The 19,818-nt window shown below is 46.9% G+C and overlaps 1 protein-coding gene across 1 annotated transcript in view; it reads left to right on the plus strand.

The window, feature by feature from the left end:
• The window catches only part of LOC149339575 (neural cell adhesion molecule 2-like), a 218,744-nt gene that overhangs the window by 173,777 nt on the left and 25,149 nt on the right, over positions 1-19,818 (plus strand). Inside the window, exon 3 of the mRNA XM_089550517.1 lies at positions 14,979-15,089. Coding sequence (XP_089406643.1) covers positions 14,979-15,089 — 111 coding nt within the window. The remainder of the gene's footprint in view (positions 1-14,978; positions 15,090-19,818) is intronic.

Raw genomic sequence — 19,818 nt, forward strand, 5'->3', positions numbered from 1 at the left:
GCATATGCTAGCAATTTCACTTCATTACCAAAAACAGAGAACCCATGGACGTCACTGTTACGTAAAACACTCAAAGAAAGCGGTTCCAGGTAAAGAGCGAAGAGCAAAAAGCAGAGGGGACATCGGACAGCCTTGCTTCACGAAATAGCGGATTGGCACGGGGTTCGAGAGCTGGCCAATAATAATTATTTGTGTTAACATATGCTGTAGCAAAGTTATACCTCTTTAAGTACAGTACACCCCACGTTTTCTCGCTGTAGAAGTGAAAATAGAAATGAATGACGAACACGGTCAAATCCTTTTGCAAGGTCGATCTAAAGCAGAGCAAGCTGCTCATGAGATCATGAGGAATATTCAAGAATTGTGGCCGCAGTATGGACAAAATTTGAGTGCCGCGGCCTCTTAAACTGCACGACTTGTGAGATCCAACTAATACCGACATTGGGAATTGCAGGCGATTTGATAAGACTATAGCAAAAATGTTGTAATCCACATTTGCCAACGTAATGGACCTATAACCTTATACAGAGCCAGTTTTCCTTCATGAGTAGCTTTTGGAATTATAACTGTGTGGCTTTTTGTAAAAGAATGAGGAAGGGCTCATATATCGAACCCCACCCCCAGGAGGGCAGGAGTGAGAATTGATTTAAAAGGCTTGTAAAATTCGCCTGAAATTCCATCAGTACCAGGCGTATTTGAGGCAGGTAACTGATCACTTGCATGTTCTACCTCTTTCTGCGTGAAAAAACCGCTAATAACAGACCGATCATCTTCTTATAAAGGGCTCACTAAGGCGCTGAAATGCGCCAAAATTTCCGAATTATGCGCACCAGGAGAAGCATTAAACAAGTCTGTGTAATAATCCACAAATCAGGCCTGTTTGTGCAGGGGGACTAGGCCTAGACACCTGTTTGGGAGGCAACTGAGTTGGCTGCCGGTTTCTTCTTTTTTCGTGGTTGTTCCCATCCGGTTATTAGAGCATTCTTGCAGGTTAACGTCATGACTCGACTTCCTAACTTAGTAGTTTCTTCCAATTTTACTGAACGCCCCTGTTTACTAGTCTTTATGCAGAAAGTTTATGCCTCCGTGCGGTTTATGACAGTTCGGCTTTCAAATGAATACTTAAATTTTGTTTGGCGCAAAAATCTGCACAGGGATTTGATATCGACGCTCTTCCTGCCCCCACTGTATCGTTCTGTTTACTTTGGCCTCACGGGTCATGATGTTTTAAAGCGAGTGCGTAAAATGTCAATTTCTTCTTGCAACAGAGCATTTTTTCTATACATTACATACCGAAACGCTGCCTGTCAACATGTGTCTCAATAGGAAAAACATTTTTGTGTCTTCTGTACACTGCCGCTTGTGAAATGTGCCTGAAACATTTGAACATTGTTTTACAGATTGTAAGGACGCGATTTTGTTTTGGCATGTGCTGCAGAGGATGCTGCAGAAAGATTTTCTCCTAAATTCCTAGAGTGTGCGCTACCTTGTTGTTTCTCAACCTGACTCGAAACCCTATAATATGATTTTTCTGATTGGACTTCATAGCCTTTCGAAAACACGCATGCAACGTTGAACCTGTTCTTTCGCCCAGAATTCATTTTAGCCGAATGTTGCTGCAGGTAACGGGCATTTACGCAGGATTGGACTTTTTTGGATTGGTTTTATCTCTTGATACGCTGTATATCCTTGCCTGTCTTTAAGTTCTGTTATCTTTTCTATCAAGTTTGTGCCATGTAGCGCCTACCTAGATGCTCTCTAAAAAGTTTTTTGTGTGTGCGCGCGCACACACACACACGTAGAAACGCGCACACGCACACATAATAAGGAAGGAGAATGAGGGACTCTATATACAATGAGAGAAGCCAACAGCCACCGAAACCAAGAAACTGAGGAGATTTCTTAAAATATTTATTTTGGGTTTTAATCAATGAAGAATATTACTGAGTATGCTATCGCTTAAAAATAATTGATTACAAAAGCAGAAGAAAAGCAACTACATGCGGCGGGTGGGAACCGAACCCATGACCTCCGAATCACGCGTCCGGTGCTGTACCAACTGTCAGCTGTCAGATCCTCTGCTTTCGGGGGTATTTATGTTTACAAGTGACCTAACCTTGAGAGTGTTCACCAGCGCCGCCCACGTTCAAAAGCGGCGGACGAAGTACGTCCTGAATTACCGCTGGTGTGAGGTGGAACGTCATCGAACGGCGAGGGTGGAAGCTGTGTGAGAACCCTCTTATGCTTCCTATGGCATCAAGGCTGCCACAACCCAGGCCCTCGCTAAGCAATTAAGCAAACAAGAGAGGGGGATTCAGGAGCTCTTTACACATATGAGAGAAGCCAACAGCCACAGAAAACAGGAGATTTTTTTAAGATGTATTTTTTTTTGTGGTGTTGATCAATGCAGAATGTCATTGAGCATGCTATCGCTTAAAGATAATTGATTATAAAAGCAAAAACAACCACTACCGCCGGTGAGAACCGAACCCACGACCCTCAAATTACGCGCCTGGTGCTCTACCAATTCAGCTACGGCGACAGCTCTCAGATCTTCGGCTTGCGGGTGTATTTATGTTTACAAGTGACCTAACATTGAGTCTCTTCAGTTCTTTTGTTTTCCTTCTTTTCTTCTGCTTTTTCTCTTCTTTTTTCTTCTTTTTTTCTTCGGCTTTTGTGATCAATTATCTTTAAGCGATAGCATACTCAGTAATATTCTCCACATTGCACAACGGTTTACTCTCGCGGTGGCAACACAGGAACACCCTACCGGAAGGCGGCTTTCAGTGCCAACATGGCGCAACCGCCAGAGGCTCTCAAGTCTTCATTACTCCTGCAGTATACTCCGACTCCCACCAGAACAAACTGAAGGATTCTAACGCAAACAAAGAAACTACATAGGCACTTCCTGATCTAGTCTGGGTGGCCTAGTTAAATCCTCCGTGAACGTCATGAAAGCAGCGACAAAAAGAAGCCTTAAAGCTTGTGGTAACGCGGCTCTTTCGCACGCGCCCCAAAATATTGCAACCAATTCGCGCTGTTTCTTGCACGTCCTTCAGAAGGGCCCTTCAACGCTGCAGGGTGCAAAGTGGGAAATCATTAGGGCGCTCCGAGAGGAGCCGCTCGGATGCTCTCTCTTGCGCACTGTAGTGCCAGGCAGCGGCTACTAGCCTCAGCTCTGAATGCGGCGAGAACTCTGGGCCCCGGTACTGTGATAAAGCTTCGGTAGGAAAACAGGCGCGGGGGGGGGGGGGGGGGTGTCACGTCGGCGCTCGGGCCATCCCTGTGAATGCCACTGTGGGTCCATTGTTGAAGGACGCGGTCACGAGCAGCGTCGCTTAAAGGGTGGAGGGAAGGCGTTAAGGGGGTGGAGTGGTAGGGGGTATGCAAAGCGCGTGAAGGAAGCGGCCGTTTTCGGCGCGGCATTTTGCATCCTCATACATATGCTAAGGAGCCCCTTAGCATCGCTCTGTAGCTTTGCCCAGAATGCGTTTGTCCCCTCTTTTCTCTCCTTCCCTTCGCCGTGCTTCTATCGGCTACAAAGGCTTTCAGTGGCGGCGCTGCTCAGTGGCAGTGGCCAGCGATCACACTGTATATACAGCCTTCACTGCAGGACGGGTGGGCGTGAAAGGCCTAAGGACTGCGCTGCGTCGAGAGCAGGCCCCAAGCTAGCAGTCTTATTTCTCCTGTTTATCGGCCTCGTACGCTATCCGAGGCACAGTCTTCTCTCTATTTAGCATTTCTTATCCCCATCTCCCTGATATTCCTGAAGAGCATTTTTTGCCTATCTTCTCTTCTCAGCTAAGCCCTCCATTTCTGTGCTGTGGCAACGGACGCTAGATGAGATGGTATACGTAACTCGCGCTACGTGGCATTTCTAGCGCTCAAAGCATTCAGAAACACTTAAGGGTTTTTTTTATAAAAAACACTGGCTCTTTTCTTAGTGCGCGGTTGGTAAATGCAATGTCTCCTAGTGGGATTCAATGGAAATGCGGCTTTAGTGCCTGATATAGCGGGCTAGAATGTGCGCATGCTATTTACCTGGGAGCGAAACTTCTATTTAAAATATTTGGTTTTTGCGTGAGCTCTAATTAAAGATTGTCAGAGAAAATACTTACGCGACTAATATTGGCACATTACAGAAATGAATGTGGTGATTCGAATAATGAAAATGCATAAGAGTTAGGTGAGGGTTACCTTTCTACTGTTGCTTTTTGCAATATAATGCGCAGAATGTCAGCACGAGCCTCTACGTATATCGAAGGAATAATGACGGTAGCAGATTATTCCGGATTATTGTCGCATCACTATGCACTCGGTACGGATGAGCAGTAGGAATAATTATTATACAGTTCTCGCCCGAGTGCTTTTAGCACTTGAGTACGTTCCTGTTACTTTTGGGGTTTCACCTAACGTCACACTGGAGTATATTTGTTGCTGCCTTGTTTTTCTGATATTTGGTGTCAATTTTTTCGCCATAGAAGTAGTATACATTGTTCGGACCTTGGTAATGAGAAACTGATCCTGAAATTCTGGAGCCCCAGTACTGCTACATTTTAAGCAGACTCAATGCTAGACTACATCTCTCAGCGCTTGCTATCTTGTGTTTTCGTGTGCGTTGGCAAAAGTAGAAAATGGCCCTGGACGTATATGGCTCCAGGTAGATGCTCTACTTTTTAGGTTTGTCTGTCCGCAGCTATTCGATAGTGATGTAATAACGTTCCGCTCTACAGTGCATGAAGGCTGTGAACAGCGTTTGGAGTCCAGAAGGCCCTTTCTGCCAATTAGAAAGGGAGACTGAACGATATGAAAATAAGAAAAGATCGCTCTCATAGTTCATAAACTTCCTATAAATACAGCACATAATATCACTGTCAAAGGACGACAACTTTGCCCTCATTTGATGACTTCCGGTACACGCTCTAGGCTGAGCGACACTTAGTGAAACGTTTTACGAAGAAATGTAGGACCATGTCTTACGTCGTGGGATCGCTGGCAATATTAGGCATCTGTGATTATAATCATGTATACCGGTCTGTCTTGTACATGGTACTGAGAACTGTGCGCATATATTGAACTGCGTGCTGCACACCGTGCTATTATTGACCTGTATGCGTATATCAGATGGAGTTTTAGATCCCTCCTTATTGGGCGCCACAAAACACCAACCTTGTTTTGGCACGTCTTCTCTCTAGCGTTTTGCTCTTCTGACCCTTTTTTTTTTTCTCTTTGTCTGCGTAACTTTTCATGTGGCTATCTTTCCTTTATCTATCTTCAGCAACGAATTTTTCCGAATGTTTTTTCAACTGGCCGAAAAGCTTATGTTAATGCCCTGGTTGAAGGGTAGGTATAATTTAAATAAAGAATTGAATAAATAATGAAAGTCGATCTCATTGTAAGGAGTCGATGGAAGCATGTAATGCATTCCAGGAAAGATGTAGGGTGTTCTAGGGAGGCTCATAGATGGAGCTAGCTGTAGTAGAGCCGCTTTCCTTAGCTGAACAGCACCCTCGGCTTCCTTCAACCTATTTGGATTGTAGCGCCAGTACGCATTACACAAAACCCTGTGACCATAACCTCGGCTGAGCAGTGTGTCCTGACGCCTTCTTCACTTCTTCGATATGCTCTCCTCTCTTTCCTCAAGGCGGTGGTTAGGTGTCAACTGAGAACTGAAACCGTTACGACATACCGCAGTTCTCATTTTCTGAAAACTAGTTTTTCGCTGCGCACTACGAACAGATGAAAGATATTGACGACGGCGATAGCCAGCACGCAGAGCGAGGGGTTACCACTCAATCAAGCAGCGAGGATAACAACAACAACGCAGCGCAAAGGACTGCGCCAATGACCGAGTGGAGGGTTCGATGCATTCGGGCCAGCCTGGTATTGATTTCAAGCGCCTCAGTGTCTACCAATCGACACGCCGATTTGCGAAAATGCTCCCAGGAGATGAAAAACTGTAGCGTTCGAGACGAGGACACAACGAAGACGACAACACATGCGCTATTATGGGAAAACACACAAAAGGGCCCGATGAACTAGAAATGAACTTGATCAGGGTGGATGTTTGGGCGAGTTGGTTGCTCATGATGTCTTCGTTGTGTCCTCGTCTCGAGCGCTACAGTTTTTCATCATGAGCAACCAACTCGCCCAAACATGCTCCCAAGAGAGCAGGACATCAATGTCTGAGTGGCGCGAGTCCATACGAGTGGGACAGATGCTGCGTAGATGATGCTACTTCACTCTGTCAAAAAGAATGCCGTCATCGTTTACTACCAGGAGGAACCATATCCCTAACTACATACGGTGGGTTCTTTTTAAAAGTTCCTTTTAAGCTGTCTCAGACGAACTGCCTTTCCCTGCCGTCCAAGAAGGTGTGTTGTACTGTTTCTGTATTTCTACAAATGAAATAGCGCATTCCCCAAGGAAGGAATATTCGTTCTCTTCCAACCATGTTTCAACATCAGAAGCCCCTGTATGGAGTTTAACGAGAAAAATTCAGCTCCGTATTCATGTGCATTTTCTTTGCGTGTCTTAAAGAGCCTTCTTCATTTTCTGGTCCGTACAAAGCCAGGGTGAAGGGAACAGGAAAAAAAAACAATGTCGAGGATGTTCTTTGATCACAATTTTCCGTTCACCGCAATAAAATACTTTCTGTAAAACCTACCACGTAATAGCTCACAGGCAGCAGCAACTTCCCTTAAATGACCATGTAACCGTCCCGGCATGCTGTTGGGAGCTGCCATAAAATGCCAGTAGTAGTTGTTCTTAACTTAGCGCCGCTAATTTAAGTAAATGAGAATAGTTCTCCCCTTAAAGAAAACTAAATGGTTTACGGTATGTTAAATGAACTAAAGAGATAAACTTTGCCCTCCTTCCTGGACCAGTCAGAATAGATTCATGCAGCTTCGTTTTTCTCGCGAAGAATCCCATAAGAATTCGGCATACAATCTATCCAACTTCTGCCCATTAAGAATGGCAAAATGCAACACACTCAGTCCGTACCATTGATTAGTAATTTGCAAAAAAACAAAACAGATATCATTCCGCGCTTAAAAAAGAAATGCCACCGTCGAACTTTTTCCGCTCTTTCTTTCAGAGCAGATGTTTGTGATTCATTTAAGGCTGTTTAAATATTAGGAGATTTTCAGTTATGGCTTGTCACTTTAAGTAGGGCTTCCACACTTTTGAACCGTGTACAGTCATTCTTGTATTGGTCTGTGTTCCTTTGATTTTTAGCACGTGAACATAGGCAAGGAAAAAAAAAAAACAGCAGTGACCAAGTGGTTCATGCATCTGCAGACGAAAGACATCGCTGGCTTTCTTTACGCTGGCGATGCCTCTAATCCCGCTCCAAGATGGTTGTTTTGCTGCTGGATCTCATTCGGACAAAGAAGTTTTTCGAATTTCGGATAAATTGTGCTTTATGTTGTACCTGAGGTCCAGCGTCGTACTCAAAAGCCAGGTTCGCCGCGGTTCCCGCTTAATTTTGAATTAATTTGCCGAGAATGAGATCTGAATGAATTTCATGCCTCATAATGAATCAATGAATTGAACTGCAGCTCAGGCGTCAGACCCCAGTCGACATTCTCTTGACCAAAAGTGATTCATCCATCTAATGGAAAGCTACCGCTAACTTCTGTAAGGCTCTCTAATTAAAATGAAAAAAAAAAAATAGGCCTAATAATGATAAAATCCAGCCCCTACAGATCTTGTTGATTCAGATCGGCCCTCGCGTGCAACTTGCGGTTTGCGAATAGCTTCTCATCGCGCGTTCGATGCTTCTAGTAAACAACCCCAGTTCTGGGTCTGACCTCGATAACGAGCTCATTGGACTCTCCGCGAAACAACACACGCGTTTGAAGACAACTCCAATCCGCCCGGGGAAGCGAAGGCATCTTAGCTCGGCCTGTTCTTGCCCCATATATATTATTTCTGGGGTCGTTTCGAAAGACCTTGTTTCGCAAGATATTTCTATTCAGTCGGCGGCGAATTGTCCGTGCCGAGCATTGCGGTGAAGATTGGCTCTGCAGGAGTTGTTACTTCGGATTGTTCTCTGACGGCTGTGAGCGGGACTTGAGCCTTGTTTAGTTTGCCGGCGCACCAGCAGCCCTTCTCCACTGAAAATGAGCGTTTGGAGGGGGGGGGAGGCGGAAAAAAGAGATCATTTTCCTTGTTGCTGTTACAAAGCCGAGTACGACTGGCTGTTTTGATCCCAGAGTCTTCGCGCGACGCCTGTCAGCTCTCTTGTCCACTGTTACCGCAATCTCCGTCTTCCGGGCTCTCGTGGCCTGGTCTTGTCCGCTGTTACCGCAATCTCCGTCTTCCGGGCTCTCGTGGCCTGGTCTTAATTTTATTTCTTCCTCTCTAACCACAATGTATCCCCTGTACGTGTTCAACCTCTCGGCGATGTTGCCTTGACTGCGCTGAAGCGTTATAATTAGAAGCCGGAACGAATATTGCAAGTCATTATAAGTTTTCTTACTCACATTGTTATAATCTCAGCATAAAATACTGCTTAGTGGCATCATTTTCCTGTGGGCGTTGAAAAAGCCCAATGCCAAGTTCTTTTCTCCACATCTGCCTGACGTCCTCTGCATCTTGCTTGGAGCGGGTAATTAAGATATTCAAAACTCATATTTTCACAGTGATAAACGGTATAAATAATATGAATACTTTTGCGCGTTTCCGTATACAAACTGACTTCTTTTCTCCGCGAATAAGTAAGCTTTTAGGCGTTTACAAAGAGCAGAGGGATAAGCAGCGGCAACTCGCAATCGCCGGCGATGGTAATAATGTAGTCGCCTGACTCAAGCGCATTTAATCCTTCCTCCGGTTTCAGGCAACTGAAGCTGATTACTCTGACGAAGTTCAGGCAAACATGTGTCCGGTTCGGGAAGAAGATTTGTTTGTTGAGACTTTCTTATCCTGATTTTAGCTTGTACAGGGAAAGAATTGAGAACAACGTTTATTTCAGCATTAGCATGCCAATCATCTTTATAGAATCGCTTTCGTTTTTGTACACCACTATGTGTTCTTGCGGGAACTTAAAAAGCAGTTCTGTCTTTCAGCTCTAGCGGGTGGCTAATATGCATGCGCTAAAGAAAAATGCTGAGTTTACTAAAGCCTTTTTTCAGGCATTTAACCATAAGTTTCACACGAGCATGATAGTCCTGTTGCCGAGATATTTTTTGCCTAAAGAGATGCGATAATTATCTCTAAATACCACATGGACACAAATAGTCTGCACGATGACAAACATATCCACTATACTTCGGCTGCGTTCGTTTTGTTTTGCTTTTTTACATGCATTCATGCATACTGCAATGATCGCATACTTTTTGCGGGCTAGCGGGGTAGCCATGTGTGTCTTTCTTCGTTTTTTTGCATTCTTCATGCCTTTTATTCGAGGCATTTCCTAAAAGACGGGACACAGAATTTACTTTTAAAAGGAGCGGATCGAATGTATCGGTAGAGTTTTTCAATTGGTAGGCGCTCAAAGTGGCAATGACGCTCAATTTTCTAATATAAACTCCTTACGGCTTTTTGATCATCTTACGTCAAATTGCAGTTCCTCAAAATTCAACCTCATTTGATCTCAGAGTTAATTTTAAATTGATTTTTGTTTGTTTGTTTGTTTTGCGAATAGTTTGCAGATCTGACAATCTTTTATCTAGACTAACAAGAAACTGGACAAATAAAAAAAAACACGCACCATCGATCTCTGCCGACGCAAGGGCATACTCATCATACGTCGTCGGTTGCACGTTGTTCGATGTGTTGAGGTGCTTGCAATGCACACCGTAAACAGCGCACGCTCGAAAAATTTTTTTTTATTTCATCGAAATAAAACTTATATCCTGTTTGTTTTCTTTCTCAAAGACTTCAGCATTATACGGTAGCGTACTGATCCTCAGAGAGGTGGCCTTGGTCGTAGCGGCCGGCTTGAGATTGTCTAGCAAATAAAATTCGACGGGTTCCAACTGTGTAATTGAAGCGTATGCACTTACAGCGTGTTATATACAGGTATATGCTATGGGAATGGTAGTCGGTAATGCAGCAAGCGGAGGCACTTGGCTGCCAAACAGGGATTAAGTTCTGTGCAGCTACTCTGTCGGTTCGATAATTAAAAACTCAAATTAGCGGAACGCGTCACTAGAGTAAAACTTGCGACATGAAAGGAGCAGAAAAGTCTCGAATATGGCAACAACGTCCTAGGCTGCATTCACGATTGCGGAGCTGTATCTGTGCGCGTGAGTCAAATATACATTATTTTATGTTGGTGGAACTATTCTGAAGAAGCCATCCCGGCTCGAATGATTCACCGAGTACACCGACCAATCGCCGCTGCTGTCTACATTTCGCCCCGCCCACATCCCCGCAGCACTACTGCTCTAGATCCCAAAGCTATGGACTGTTGGCTTTTTTTCTGCTGCATGTTAAGCAAATAACTCGTGCATTCGCTACATGAGAGGTCCTTGCAATAGCACACCGTTTAACATTTACTGTGCCGGCGAGAAATTATCCCTGCAGGGCGCTGATTACGAAGACTGCGCCCCACAGCTACTGTTGTTTAAATAGCGGTGTACAAACAGCTACTGCTCGTTGGCATGGCATAAAGTGCAAAATGAGCGATCCTTACCTTAAATATTTTTTTTTTTTGCGCACCGGTTCTAGCTTTACTTACCTACGCAATACGATCACACAGCAAGATGATGATGACTGAATATTTCTGGCGCAAGGGGATCTGGGTACAAATAGCGCTATGACACAAGGTGTCTTCGTTTTATCAAGGTGGGGTTCCCAAGCATTTCACCTAAAGAAGCCGAGCACCAGGCCAGGGGAAAGCTTGTACCCACTGTATCACCGCAGGGTACTCGGCGACACTAGGGATCGGACCCCATACCTCCCGCATGCGAGGGATCCTCAAACCACTAGGCCACCGCTGCGGTCATTATGCTGCAAGTAACGTCGATAATGCGATCGTATGCTTGAAAACGTTCAATTACCGCGTTAGTGACTTAACGTTGGGCCAGCGCTTCCCGCTAATTGAGTCTACTTTCCTCGATTATGAAAATTTTTCAAATATCTTTATCCAGAGATGTTTTCGTTGACTGCTTTCCTTAACTAAATGGCGAAATTTGTTGCCCACAAGCGACACCTAAGACTCCTGCTATTTGCATTTAGCACTGCTTGGCAGTCCGAATCGCACCTGTACTTCATACTTTTTGTGCGCTCGACGTGCAGTTTAAGCAATCCTAGATTTCAAGTTATTATTGCCACAACTACAGTAATGACCATTTGCACTCGATAAAATTTGCGAGTTCTTGCCCCACCTTCGCCGAAATTGCGCAGACGTTTTCTTTGGACTCGCTAATCCTGATCGTCGTAGAAAAGGCCGGCGTCGACTAAATTTTAAGAATCTGGCAAGCAGTTTATTGACGCAGAGCGTTAAAGTGTAAAACCAAAAAAAAAACTGTAGCCGGTTCTTCCTCCGTTCTGGCGCCGAGGTCACCAGCGGCGCGCCGACAGCGGCAGTTAGAAGCATAACAGGTTCAAAAGCACGCGATACTTCCGCTAAACTGGGTAAATAGCGCTGAGCGCGACCTTTTGGAAAACGCAATCAGCATCGAGCCGTCCATCGGCACGAAAGTGCGTTGAATATGCAGCGCATACGAAATATCTTGATGCAGGTGTGGGAGTGATCTTGCCGTTGTACCCGCCGCAGTTTCTCCTGGCCCGAATCAAACGACATGCTCCGGCAGGGAAATATACCTACACGGCTTCGACCTCCTTTTATGTGTGTTTTATGTGTGTTGCAAAGATTAGTCCCAGCGAAGCTGGGACTAATCTTTGCAACACACATAAAACACACGCACAGAGAGCCGGTAGACACCATGCCAGCGCCCGTCGTCTATACTGTCCCTCGGTCCGTATGGTTTATGTGCGCAGGAAATTTGAGTCATAGTGTTACAAAGCACGAACTAGCCCAGCTGTCTAGACTTAGCCATCAGCTTCACTCTCAGCCGCGCCGAGTGGGCATGCCCTGCCAATCCTGCTTTCCAACCCCACTCCCACCCCACCCGAGAGGAATAGCTGGGAGGCTGCCCTGCTCGGCTGCTCAACTCTCCAGGACCAACGAGCCCTGGTGACAAGAGCCCGGGCCGCCGCGGAGGCCACAGGGGTCCCGGACTAGGGATCCCTCCTACTGATTGTGAGGGCCGGACCCTACCGGCACGGTCCAAGAAATACCTCTTCTGTAAATAGTACAAATAAATGTTTTACAACACCACCACCGAGTAGATGGAGTATCAAAATCTGCGTGACAGAAGACAAAACACCGAGGGGTAGACACGAATGGTACGAGCCCTAGATCCAGTCCAATTCCCTGTAGCTCTTTCTGCTTCTCAGCCCGCCGCGGTGGCTCAGTGGTTACAACGCCCAGCTGCTGACCCAAAAAACATGGGTTCGATCCCGGCCGCGCGGTCGAATTTTGATGGAGGCGCAATCCTAGAGGCCTGTGTACTGTACGATCTCAGTACACGTCAGAGACGAAATTTCACCAAGTGGTCGAAATTTCCGGAGCCCTCCACTACGGCGTCCCTTATAGCCTGAGTCCCTTTGGGAGGTTGAACCCCAATAAACCTAAACTTTTCTCTGCTTCTGTGCTCGTAGCTCTGGTTCATCTCTTCCTTGCTCCCCTGCTATGCGCCGTTGTTTTGACGTGTGGAGCGAGGCGAGTGCGTGGTGCCTAAGCGGTCGCGTTTACGTAAACAGGGCGTCGCCAGCGACCGTTTCCGTCGCGAGCGTACCAGCGTCCTCCAAAGGCAAGTCGCAAAAGTAGTACGATAGGGCTACGCGTGTGTCTGCCGCGGATAGGCTGCCATGAACAGCTTACGCTTTGAAACGCGGAACATTCAGCCTTACGGTTCGTTGTATAACGGGCTGTTGGATGAATCCTCTAAGAAGCTAACTTATAATTAGGCGAATGTGCTCCCCGAATAGGTCGCGATTCATCGTATTGCAAGGAGATTTCGTGCGCCAGTTCCCAGCTTTTTTACAGCATGTTTGCTGTTCCTTCTTGCGCCCCGTGAACTAGAGCCAGCGCCTGGCTACGGCGGAGAGACAGTGCCGCAGAGCGCGTGCCTCAGCTGTGCGCCGTTTTCAAGCGAACTTGGCACACGCGGAACAACTGTCCGTCCCTGTGCGTCTGGACCCAGGCGCTGCGCAGCCTCGTCGGGAAACATTTATATGCGGCCTCGTGGGAGTGAGAGAGAGAGTCACAATAATACGAGTCTAGTTTGGGACACCCCACGCGTGTTTGAGATCGTGCCTGGAATACGGCAGCGCTGGATAAAGGCGTCATCGAGAGTGAAGACCCATTCCGGGCGCGCGGCCGTTTTTCAGGGGTCCGCGCGGCCGCTGAAAAGAGATACGCTGGCGCGCACGGCTGCGCTTCAGCGGCACTTCGCTGCTGCTCCGAGCCGGACCTGCATATCTAAGCGGAAGAATTCGTGCGGTAAGAGAAAGCGGGAGGCAGAGGGGCGTTGGTGGCAAGGGAGAACGGGTGTTACATACGAATAAAAGAAAACAGCAACAAAGAGGTCGAGGCCACGTTTGGCCATTGTGATACGACGTCTTCTTCGCTTTGTTATTTCTTCGAAAATATGGGGTTATGCCATTCTATGCCATGCAGCCGCTGCTCTTCTTTTCTGTATTTTCCGTATCTTTATCGACCGCCAGAGGTTGCGACGACAAGCGCGCATAATTTGCATGCGGTATAATATCTCGTTTATGCGGAATTATTCCAGCCAAGAGTGTGGTCAGGAAACAGCCCTCTTTGTTATTTCATTTATCATCGTAATGGCAGTCAGACACGAGCATTAGACTGTTTTGTTTGGTTAAAATGATATTGCGAAGCAGTGAAATCTTCACGTTGTTGGTTATTTTTGTGTTGTATCTTGGTGTACATCCAGTAATATTGCGGTTCATAAGTGCCACACAGGATATTTTATCCTGAAAGGAAAATAGATAGGTAATGCAGGTGCAAGCGTACTCAGAATGCGCTTCGAGGCATTTGTCTCGTCTTCCTTTATTTCTGGTAGAAATGGCTTCACAGGGGAAAAATTTCTTTTTTCAGATTCCTGTGATCTTAGTATTTAAAGTAAAAGTTTTCGGTCCTTTAAAACAGGCCTGTGAGGAAAGAATCAACGTCGCAATTACACTGAACCGAAAATATCTTCATGTGGCTACTCGATAAAGGCGCAAAAGGCGAACGTATCTTGCATAATATTTTGTCGCCCACCTTGCAGGAGAAATACAACGGAGAGGCCTATCTTTGGACAGAAATTTATTTACTCAGTCTCACAAACAGTTTTCTAATTGGTCTGGATCGCCTGCATAATCAGCCATACCGCAGTTGTTTATTAACTTGATCAAAGGTCTAAGACTGATACATCACACGAGGTGTTGAATCCTGCACAGAATGATAGATGAACGATGTTATATTACAGTTCTGTAATTCACTCCTCTGACTCCAGCTGCCCCAAGCACCACAATTAAACAAACAAAAAAACACGAGATTTCAACATTTCAGCGTTCTTGGTTTACCCTACTTTTCCGGTTTTCGCCTGACGACCGCATAGATCGCTTCGGCAAGCGAAACTTCATTTCTGAATTTCCGTTCCAGTAACCAATCTTGTTGTTGTTGCTGTCGTCTTTGCTGATCCCATCGCCAGCTCTTCCCACCGCTCTCTTTTGCCCTGGGGCACCAGCGATGTGAAGAGGGAGCGCCTGGGATACAACATATACATGCCCGTGGGAGGGTGGGCGGAAGGGTGGGCCGCGGTGGTTTAACGCATGCCTAGCGGGCGAGCGCGTCGCATCGCGGTCAGCGGTGCGCAACAGAAACGGGACGCCGTTTCGGCATCGTGCGTTTCGCTGTCTCCTCACTGTCTCCCTCTCCCCTCCGTGTGCAGTGCCCCCCGGCGACCCCGTCATCGTGGACGAAGACGGCCGCAGGATGGAGGGACTCGTGGGTCGCTTCAACGAAGGGGAAAATCTCCGGCTCGTCTGCCAAGTGGAAGGAGGTGAGCTCGGCCGGCCGAGAAATACTCTCTCGGCGGCGCCGATGCTGATACTCTCCGTGCCGCCATCGTCCTAACTCTTGTTCTTTTCACTGCATTACTTGTTGCTTTTCTCCATTCGCTCTTCTTTCCCCTCCTGCTGCCATTCCCTTCGCCATTCTCTCTTTCATGTCACTCCTTTCGCTTTCCTCTCCTTCCGCATACTTCCGCCTCCTGCTTCGTCGTCCTCTCCGGCGCGTCTGGCGAATCAGGTTTAGCCTTACCCTTGTTTCGTTTCGCCATTTTTTTTACATGGTATTTTTGTTTTCTCTCTTCTGAAAATGCTGTTGTTGCGCTTTCCTTCCTTTCCTCACCGAGTCGGTCCCGATTGCTTTTGCATCGGTGCTTCTTTCCTCCCTCCTTACTGCGCACCCCCCCCCCCCCCCCCTTCTTGCCCCCTCATCACATCTACGACTCCACCGTGTCCTGACGCTTTAGGCGTAAATGCATGTTCGCACCATCTCTCCCCGGCACGCGCATTCTGGTCTTGATGGCTCGTTTACACGCCTGCTGGTTTTCGCTATGAACTTCCAAACTGCGCTGTCAGTTGCCGGTCCAGCTTCTTCACTCACCCCGAGGCAACTCCGGCCTCCTTCTATTTCCCCTCGTTCGCTGCCATCTCCGTGATCGGTTTTTATTCCGTTTTGTGGCCGCCTCGCGAAAAATCTAAGCTATTTTCTTTTTCGCGGAGGTCTAAACGTTTCCTCTGTTGGGCGCGCTTTTCTGAAGCGGCGGCATCTAAAATTGACCTCTTGTCATTCCTCCTGGCCCCGGAGGCCTAAAAAAATATGTTTGGTTCATCCGGCGTAGCCAGTAACTAACTAAACAGCGGTGTCCCTTCTGTATTTTTTTGTTGGACTCGGCGTGTCAAATATCTCCCCTCACAGGCAACCTTTTCGAGACGTCAGTCGCATCCTGATCTCTAGATGAATCTTGCAGCGGGATGTTTTTTTCATTCCTGTTTCTTTGACAGCCTCTCTCTGTGTTCCTCTTCCTTAAAATTCCTTGCAGAGCACCGAGATTTTCAAAGTTGTATATAGAGACAAAATAAAATAAAACTGCTGCGGCACATCTAATAAAGGCTTTTAACCGAATAAAAACGCAGAGGGAAAACTCAAAATGTAGAAGGCAGAGGCTGGAAGAAGTAGATTGCAGCTTGTTATGGTCTTCAGCGTGCTTTAAATGCTGAGCGTTTGACATGCAGTCGCGTGCTGGTAACTGAGAGATCAGAAAGCGAGTCATGGCTATGCAGGAATTTTGGGATACATGGCTTTAATGCTTATCAGCGCCCAAATGCAAAGAAGAAAGAAATGAGCCGGCATGCTCTTCACGCTTCATTAACTTGATTTATGAAAACTGTGGCTTTCTGGTTTTGCCGAGCTTCTGTGCTTGCTTTTCCTTTTGCATTGACTCGCCTCGTTTCCTTTCTTTGGTACTGTAATGCTCGTCATTATGCAGCGACCTTATTCCTTGGCAAATCATCTGGTGATGCTGTTTGCGTGATTTTGAATATTTAGCGAAAAGTCCTCACGGGACGCAATCAGTTAGCTTTCAAGCAAAGACACCTAGAGAGTTCGCTTGCACTGAGCTTCATTCATTTGCAAATATTGACGCCCCCTAAAAAAGAAAGCATCTGAAGTTCAAGGTTCTTTATTTGCGGACCTGGTTTCGACGCGGCTAGATGTTTGCGTAACAGATAATTAGCGGCGCCCGGGCGAAACGGGCATTCAAAAGACTGCACATGTGGGAAAGAAAACAACTTTGTTTTCGCGTCAGAGGGAAGCTGAAGCATTCTCTGCGACACGCAGTCGTGGATGCAATGAGATCGCGATAATTAATATTAGCATTTTCGCAACACTCTCAGCGCTCTCTACATTTAGTTAGCACGCTGTAATATGCAACTTATCGCATTCTGTGGTGTTGCTGTCGTCACTGTGCGTGGTTCAAAAAGCGCTGAAAGTACCAATGAATAAGGGGAAATTTGTAACGCGCTGGCAGCGTTTTCGGAATGCTTTCCAAATTTTCTGTAATTTTTGTATATATATATATATATATATATATATATATATATATATATATATATATATATATATTGTTACGGGGAAATACTATTTACATTTATTTACAAGCGGTAGGTGAATAGTTCCCAGCGGCGAGCAGCAGGCAGCACCAACACCAGCAGGAAGCACCATCAACCTCTTCTTCGTCGTGCGACCCTTTCACGCGGGAGGCCACTTCGACTTCCACTTCCTCTTCGTCGTAGCATGACCCCCGGCGGCATGAGCGCCGTCCCGGCGTTAGGCCGGTGATAGAGGAGCGGCGTGGTAGGGCTTTAGGCGCATAACGTGAACAATGTCGGAGGGTGGTGTACATGAAGAGGATGCAGGTGTATGAGGAGCAACTTCATACGTGACATCGGTGACCTGACGCACAACACGATAAGGACCATGGTAGGAAGACAAAAGTTTTTCAGAGAGACTGACGCGACGGGAAGGGGACCACAGAAGAACGAGCGACCCCGGTTCGTAGGTGACATGACGATGGCGATTATCGTACATTGACTTCTGAGCTTGTTGGGACGCTTGGAGCCGAGTTCGGGCGATTTGGCGAGCGTCTTCAGCTTGAGCAATGGCGTCCCGGGCGAAGGCGGTGACGGGACGGTCAGCGGATGGCACGAGTGTGTCCAATGACAGGACGGCGTGTCTGCCGTATAAGAGATAGAACCGAGAGTAACCAGTTGTGTCATGCCTGGAGGTGTTGTAAGCGAACGTCACATAGGGCAAGGCGAGATCCCAGTCTTTGTGGTCGGGGGAGACGTACATAGACAACATGTCTGTTAATGTTCGATTCAAACGCTCGGTTAACCCGTTTGTCTGTGGGTGGTATGCTGTGGCAATCTTATGCTTGGTAGAACACGAACGCAGGATGTCGTCGACAACTCTGGACAGGAAATAGCGTCCGCGGTCTGTGAGTATTTGACGAGGGGCACCATGTTGTAGAATAAGACTGTGCAAAAGAAAGTCAGCGACATCGGTCGCGCAGCTCGTAGGCAGCGCACGGGTGATCGCATACCGAGTGGCATAGTCTGTGGCTACTGCGATCCACCTATTTCCGGAATCCGAGGTCGGGAATGGTCCGAGGAGATCGAGCCCTACACGGTGGAACGGCTACACAGGCACGTCTATAGGATGCAGAAGACCAGGAGGTGGTGCCGAAGGCTTCTTTCTGCGCTGACAAAGGTCGCAATTGGTGACGTAATGCCGGACTGTACGATATAATCCAGGCCAAAAGAAACGGCGATGCGGTCGTAAGTTCGTGCCACACCAAGGTGGCCAGCTGCAGGCAGGTCATGGAGTTCTGCAATTATAGAAGACCGCAGCTGCTGGGGAATGACTAGAAGGAGTGAGGGCCCGTCAGGACGGAAGTTGCGGCGATAGAGAATATCATTTTTAGTAACGAAGAGCTGCAGGGAGCGCTTCAAGCTTCCAGAGCTGAGGCCCTCAATGATGGTTTGTAAATATGGGTCTTTACGCTGCTCCTCGGCGATGTTGTGTAGATCAGAAATGCCAAACAGGGAAGGAATATCGTCAGTGTCACTGAGAGCAGGTGGCTCGACAGCGTACCGAGACAGGCAATCAGCGTCTTGATGGAGACGTCCAGACTTGTACACGACAGTGTACGAATATTTCTGAAGGCGTAGCGCCCAGCGGGCAAGACGCCCAGAACGGTCTTTCAGCGTGGACAGCCAGCATAGGGCGTGGTGGTCCGTGACAACAGAAAAAACACGCCCGAACAAGTATGGCCGGAATTTAGCTACAGCCCAAACCAGAGCGAGGCACTCACGTTCCGTAATGGAGTAATTTCGCTCGGCAGGTGATAGCAGGCGGCTAGCATACGCAACCACGTGGTGTGGGCCCCGGGAGCGTTGAGCCAGGTACTGGGATTGCCTGGAGCCAGGTACTGAGCGAGAGGTACTGGGATCGATACCCAGCACCTCCACCAAGATGTTACGGGGAAATACTATTTACATTTATTTACAAGCGGTAGGTGAATAGTTCCCAGCGGCGAGCAGCAGGCAGCACCAACACCAGCAGGAAGCACCATCAACCGCTTCTTCTTCGTGCGACCCGTTCACGCGGGAGGCCACTTCGACTTCCACTTCCTCTTCGTCGTAGCAATATATATATATATATATATATATATATATATATATATATATATAAGTACCCTTCGTACTTCCATACTTCGCAACATATCGCAAATTGCTATAGCTTTGCCAGGTTTATAAACTGGTATTTAAATTCACAACATAATTATCTAAAGCCTACATTCACGTTAAGTCATTTATGTTATGATTAAGAGGGGTGAAATTCAACAATATTGTTTTACTTAAACTGTCATGCACGGTGCGGACGCTATGAATATTGAAATTAGTCTATTTTTTCTAAGCAATTCACTGCGGCGCGCTTCGTAGCTCCACCCTAGGCTTTGGCACTTGATGATTTAATAATTATTGGCTATCTGTTTAGGATGACTGTTGCATGGTCTAGTGAGGGCTTTCCCCTAAAGGGGTGCACTCAACTGTCTAAGTCCATTGCTCTTTATCCTTGCACTGTGCGATGTTGGTGCAAGTTAAGGAACCTCAGGTGGTGGAAATTTCCGGAGCCCTTCACTACACATCCCTCATAGCCTG

The sequence above is a fragment of the Amblyomma mixtum genome, chromosome 6, assembly GCF_055824585.1.
Source record: "Amblyomma mixtum isolate Tamu chromosome 6, ASM5582458v1, whole genome shotgun sequence".
NCBI lineage: Eukaryota > Metazoa > Arthropoda > Arachnida > Ixodida > Ixodidae > Amblyomma > Amblyomma mixtum.